Raw genomic sequence first — 6,542 nt, forward strand, 5'->3', positions numbered from 1 at the left:
GCCTGTCAAACCGCCGATGGTTTGTGCTGTTTGTGGCAGGGTTGTTACCCGGTTCTCTGTCACTCGCGGGCGCCCCTGAAACACAACGTGAGACAGGAACTTGACACACCTTTCCAAAATTAAATTGCACCTGCAATGGAGTGATGTACAATGATCTACATACATTGCGGGAATCCAAAAAACTCTTGAAACCAGTCGGACCGGTCCCGACTCCACTCTTACACAACCTGCATGTATGGGGGCTCGGCTCAGGCGCTGACGTATATTGAGATGAGATCGTCGGTTTGAATTCTGACATTTTTCCCACATTGTGTACAGCAGTCACACCCGCACAATTGTTTCTACTTGTTAAACAAGATAAAACAGCAAATGAAGTGGTGTGCAAAAGTATGACAACAATAGCCTTCGGGCGTTGGTGATTTGAAGACATTTGAATATGACAATTCGCAATATCACTCCACAAAAGACAATACATAATAACATTTCAATTAGAGCACTGTCACAATGGTAAATTTTCAGCAACTCTCCTTTAAATGTTTCTTTAATTTAAAATCAGCGATGAGTTGTTTTTTTTTTTCCAACAATTATTATCTTGATGAACATGATTTGTTGGACATTAGACAGAGGAACGAGTCGAGGGTGGCACGGTGGCCGACTGGCCTTCACACCCAAGTCGTCCAAATCTGTTGACTTTGGCCAGCGGTCCTTGTTCCTCCCTCAGCTGCTCTTTGGCACACCCGAAAGTCCCTCAGTTGGGTCACATCCGTGCCACCGACCTTGATCGACTGGGACCTTAATGCTAGATACATGCGCGCCCATGTGCACGTTTGCAGATTTTTGATATCTTGCATAATTCAACATTTCATAGAGAGATGATAGTGATTGTAGGTGTGAATATCAATTGGGAAATCAAGTCCTTGAGAAAGCTATTTAAACAGGAAACTGACAGTTTTCATCTGTCACAAATAATTGCTGGACCAACAGAATTAGCAATTCCTCTTGCACACATTGATTTAATTTGTAGGAACATGTCAGGTATGACCATAATCTACCGTGATACACCTAACCCAATCCCTTAAAGATGCTCATCCATGTGCAGGAACCTGTTGGACGTGCCTTTGGGGAGCTCAAACTGGGACGGCCGCGGGAACATGGATTGGTAAAATTTCACCAACTTTGTTTGCACTTGCTGAGCAGTGCTTTGGGTGTGGTCAAGGTCATCGTTTATGTAGATGAACTTCCTGTTGGAATAAGTGCAGAAGCGATTCATTCCAAAGCCAAGAAGTGAATTGCTTTTGAATGCTTTGAGGGTTCTTATTACCTTGGACGTTGACGAACGTCATCAAATTTGCGATCTGCCTCAGCCACGTCATTGTGAAGCAATTTGAAATGTATCTCTTCCTTCCCCATGACCTGACTTGTCAGCAAAAGAAACGTGGTGATGTTGATCTCAACACATTGTCGGAGGAACTCTCACTTGTAATTTTTCTGGTCTGGAAAGGTACTGCGAATGCAATCTTTGCAGTTCATGATGAGTTCTTTAGTGACCTGACACTGTAGACGAGGAAACCATTGAATTTTTATCATGGACTGAAATGTTATTTGGACAGATGAAAAACTGCTAATTTAGGGTTTTTCTTATGACCCGAAATGCCGACCATCTTTTGGTCATGGTTGACCTCCTGGTTGGGTTTCAGCTCCCTGATATCACGTTGCGAGCAAATTGAGCAGTCGATCAACTGATTCTTCAACCTCGTCAAATATTAGAAGTAACCGCAGAATAACGGATGACTCATTCAATCCAAATTACTTTTGGCCATTCAATGTCTCATGAACAGACCACCTCGGGTTTGAATGGCTGCTTGTAGATTTTCACGGCCAGAGCTTCAATCTCACTTTCAGACAGAACGCCAGAGTGGTCCTTGTCAGCAGCGTCAAACACTTTTGAGATGTTAGCCTGCTGCTTGACGCTCATCAGGAAATAAAAGTAGGAAAAGGCATATTGCATGCCGTCTGATTGACGCCAACGGTGGCTTGAGGTCTTGCGAAATTCTTCTGGGAATCTGCAGAAACAAGAGCAAGGTATCCTCAGCGGTCAGCGCTCAAGAAGGCTTGAGGTTACAACTTGTGACCACTCACGCGTCCTGCAGCTCCTGCATTACAAGCTTGTCAATCATAAGCGTGTGAGATCGCCTTTCGGATCATGCCGCCAAACTTGAGATTGTACAGCCTGTTGACGTGTCTCAGTGCCTCAGAAAAAGTGTTTTGCAACTTTCGGCCAAACATGGCACCATTCGTCTCAAACGTTAGTGCTCTTTGTCGGCGATCATCTTCCTGTTATACGAAAAGGAAACTGCACTGTCATGAAAATGTAAAATACTGCTCAGTCTTCATCCCCACATACCAATTAACTGTTAATGCTTGACAGTACAGTCGTACTTACCTCAAGCGATTCTTGAAAGTATTTGAGGAACCCCTTGTCAGACGGGACAAACTCTTGGAGTGACATTCCCAAATAAGCCTCATTCTCATTCGAGGAGTTTGCTGGTTTTTGTGTCAGGCTTGACTTCTGGCTGTTTGACTGAGTCTTGTGAGCTTGAAATAAACCCCCCTCACCAGCGCTTCTTATAGACCTGCGGTTTCTGACTTCACAAGTCCAAAAAGATGTACAATTTATTTCAAGGCAGAAGAATCAAGTTGCGCACCACAACTGTTGTTGAACGCCACCTTTGCAGTCTCCTCCGTCCCATTGGCAGGCGGCATTGTTACACTCCCGATTACACTGCCCGTTATTGATCCTGTGTGCTGGAAAGCCTTTTGAACAGGCCGCTAAAGCCCACTCGAGATAGACCTCGGGGATGGAAAAGAACAGTTGCATTTGTGTGTTGTCACACAGAAATCGAGGGAGCAAAATCAATCAGTTCATCTGCAACAAATCAATTTTCAAATGAATTGACAAGGAACCGAATGATCACCAAAAGGTTGAGTGAGGGCGACATCAATGCCTTTGATATAACGTTGCTCAATTATGGTTGAGTTAGTGTTCCTTTTGATCACGAAACAAAAGCTAATAAACGTCCAGACTGGGTGAATTCGCAGGGATGGGGAAAATGATTTTGTCAGACACTTGATTGCAAATAAAAGTTTTTCCGGACTATTCAAGTCATTCAATGGAGTAAGTAAATCATATTTGAAAGGGACAGCCCTGGTTGGTATCGTGGTCAACTCATAAGCATGTCCGGTTTGCAGCGCAGTGGTCTCGGGTTCGAATCAGGCTCCGGCCTTACTATGTGGCGTTTGTTCGTTCTCCCCGTGGATGCGTGGATTTTCTCTGGGGACACAAGCTTCCTCCCAAATTCCAAAAACATGCACGGCCGGTTGATTGAATGCTCTAAATCCCTCGTGTCAAAGTCAAGGCCCGGATACCAGATCCGGCCCCCCACATCATTTTATGTGGCCCGCAGGAGCAAATCGTGTGTGTCAACTAACATGATCTTGCTGAAATCTTTCCTGAAATGTCAAATTGTCATGGGTAGTAAATAGCGTTGAGATTTTGCACTGGCCCTCTGAGGGAAGCCGTAACTCCGAAGTGGCCCACAACAAAAAATGAGTTTGACACCCCTGCTCTAAATTGTTCCGAGGCGTAATTGTGAGTGTGAATGGTTATTTGTCGGTATGTGCCCTGTGATTGGCTAGCAAGCGGTTCAGGGTGAACCTGCCCGAAGACAGCTGGGATCGGCTCCAGTATACCTAAGACCCTGATGTGGACAAGCGGATCAGATCATGGGTATATCGATGAATGGAGGTACGGCCCTCCACAGAAGTAGGAGTCCATTTCTGTTGCGCAAGGCAGGATCTACGTGAATATGCATTGGTGAAGGCTGGTTCCTTGGGGCGAGACAGTGTGTCCCAATCTGTTCAAAGTGCCCAAACAAAACTTGGAGTTGACCACGCTCGTGAAAAATAGGGGAGAATGGTATCCGTTTGATTCTCAAAGATGATGCTTGTCTATTTTGCTTACTTTCTGCCCATCGGTTGGGGTGTAGAAATCGTCCAGCCATGCGTCTTTGCCAAACATCATGTCATCGTTGAGGTAAAGGAACTTTTGCGAGATGCCGGGGATGCGGTGGAGGTGGCTTTCGATCAGGAAAGATTTCCTAGAAATCAGAGGAGATGCAGGACCTTTACATTTGACAGAAGTGATCCGAACGCGTCCCCACACACAAATTGTTGTCAACGAAGAGAAGACATTCCAAGACGCACAATCACTGAAATAGATCCTATCGCAGAAACGCTTCCTGCATTATTTTCAGTGTGAGAGGCTGCAATGCTACCTTCTGTGTGACAATTGAAACACGGGAGTTTTGCTGGTTGAGCCAGGATGGAATCTGCCCGTTCGTGACGATGTAGACGTGTCGCACCCACGGCGCATGTTTCTCCATGGAGCGTAAGGAATAGAGGAGAGCACCGTTCTCCTCGAAGCGGTTGGCTGTGAGACAGTCCCAGGTCTCTTTTTTGGGAGGGGCAGGCCGCTTCTGTGAAAACTAAGGAAAAAGGTTCGTCAGTGTGAGAGAGGTTCTAATGTTGCATCATGTCAATTTGCAGGTGTTGTAGTGTCGTACCACCTCTACGATGGCCCTCATATCCCAGAACAAGTACACAGGACTGATGGCCAGCTTCTTCCCATCCAGTTTCGTCTGCTACTTTTCGCCAATTGCAGGAGAAAAGTGAAGTCCTGTGGTGTTTTAAGGTCGAGCAGAGCGATGCCGGCATCCGGGTACAACTCAAACTGAGGAACACATTTTCAGACAAGTCCATGTGTCACGTTCTTGGTCAGAAAACAACTCCTCATCCGAAACAAACTTTACCGCAATTATTCTGCTCTTTACGGTGGGCAACAATTTGTCTCGCAGCATCTCTGATAGTTTGTAGGACTGTGGGAAGCCAGTCAGGAAGGCCAAGGTCTCCATTTGAATCAGACCTGGCGCCTCTTTGTCTGTCGTCTGGAAAGCACAAGAGCCATGTTGTGACACCATGCTGAGACATGACATAAGCTCAGGAGCATGTCCATGAGAAACTAAATTCACCAGGTAGCAATTGGAGATTGAGAATTTCTCGATTTTGAGCGTGCCTGCCAAGGCCTCTTCAGCTGGAATACAAACAACCAAGAAGAGACACGACATGGACAGCAGCCGTGGCGTAAATATAGCATGAATATTTCTTGGCCCACATCATCCTGATGCAGAGATTTACCGTTAGCTCGTGAATGGAAGACCACCACAGAGACAGTGTTGGAGGGTTGCAGGGGTTTGGTGAACAGCAGCAGGGCCTTGGCAGCCGAAAAGGAGGGCAAGACTGAGGGTAGCGCTTGAGTGGTCATATTGTCTGGAAGGCCAGGATCAAGCACCACCATGGGTGCCACGATGCATTGAGACAGCGGGCATTCTGGCTTGACATTGGAAACAAGAAAGAAAATCTGTTTTTGTCTCCTTGATGAAAAAGTAGAAAAATGAGTGTTTTCCGTTGGTATTAGCGCCTGCAATAAGCATCTCCCCGGTTTGGAAGCGCGTCGCCTTTTCGTGTTCTTATACGTACGTCAGGCGCATATTCAGGGCAGCGTGAGAGGCGTACATTTGGGTACGGCCAGCCCTGACCTTGGGTATTGTCCACTCATCCACATCCACAATGCCCTGTCCGGCCTTTGGTTTTGCCAGATACGCACTTATCCCCTATCGTTCACCTTTTTTAATGCGTTGCATGCGGTGCATACATGCTCTCCTCTCCTCACCCACCTCCGAAGTGCTTCTTCTGCATCCAGTTGCTCTTTGGCCACCATCAGGTCCTTCTGTAGGCTCACGTCTGTGCCATTCACCCACGTGTACACCACATCGATGGGAATGGGTGTACACTCTCTGACAGAGAAGAAGAAATCGAGCCACTTGGACGATGTCAATGTGAAGGGAGCTCTTCTTGTGGTTTATACTTGTTGAATCATGTTGACAGCACTCACTGACATTCTTGTTGAAGTGCACTATTCAGTGGAGTTGAGAAAACGCCGTGGGCTGATTCCTCACCTGCTGTAGAATGATGTACATTTATCCACCTTCTTGTCTTCTTCGGGAACCTCATTCGACTGGTGAGACCAGGCCTCACTCTGCAGTTTCTCTAGCTGCACACATGAGTCACGTCTGCTGACGACTTGCATTGTTATCAATGTTCCCTCTAATTGTTTTTGTGTCTGGGCAAACACACAAACACCCTGAGCGGTCCCATGGACCACTGTGAGCAACATGCGCCATGCAAATTGTGGTCACGCAGTATCATATGCATCATATACATTCAAGTTACATGTTTTAATTAAAACAATAAAATTATGGCAATAGTTTCTATCAAATGACTTCTTTATTAAGTGTGTTTGTCCAATTTCAGAAAAAACTCAAAAGTCATGTAACCAAAAGTGTAGCATATTAACATAGCTGTTTTAACAATGTTTTGTATAAATTATGGCAAAACTTGAACTGCCATGAACTGCAATGTGACAG

At 45.8% G+C, this 6,542-nt stretch overlaps 1 protein-coding gene across 1 annotated transcript; it reads right to left on the reverse strand.

Moving 5' to 3' along the window:
- Positions 1 to 1,733: 1,733 nt before the first annotated feature.
- LOC109522862 (N-acetylglucosamine-1-phosphotransferase subunits alpha/beta-like) lies at positions 1,734 to 5,036 on the reverse strand. The gene is given in 10 exon segments (XM_019881694.1): positions 1,734 to 2,063; positions 2,140 to 2,178; positions 2,180 to 2,312; positions 2,422 to 2,660; positions 2,706 to 2,851; positions 4,022 to 4,157; positions 4,303 to 4,508; positions 4,623 to 4,697; positions 4,700 to 4,789; positions 4,869 to 5,036. Coding segments are annotated over 10 exon segments (1,467 nt in total). The 3' UTR covers positions 1,734 to 1,828.
- Between the last annotated feature and the right edge of the window lie 1,506 nt (positions 5,037 to 6,542).

This window comes from Hippocampus comes, unplaced genomic scaffold (genome assembly GCF_001891065.2).
Source record: "Hippocampus comes isolate QL1 unplaced genomic scaffold, H_comes_QL1_v1.1 scaffold638, whole genome shotgun sequence".
NCBI classification, from domain to species: Eukaryota; Metazoa; Chordata; class Actinopteri; order Syngnathiformes; family Syngnathidae; genus Hippocampus; species Hippocampus comes.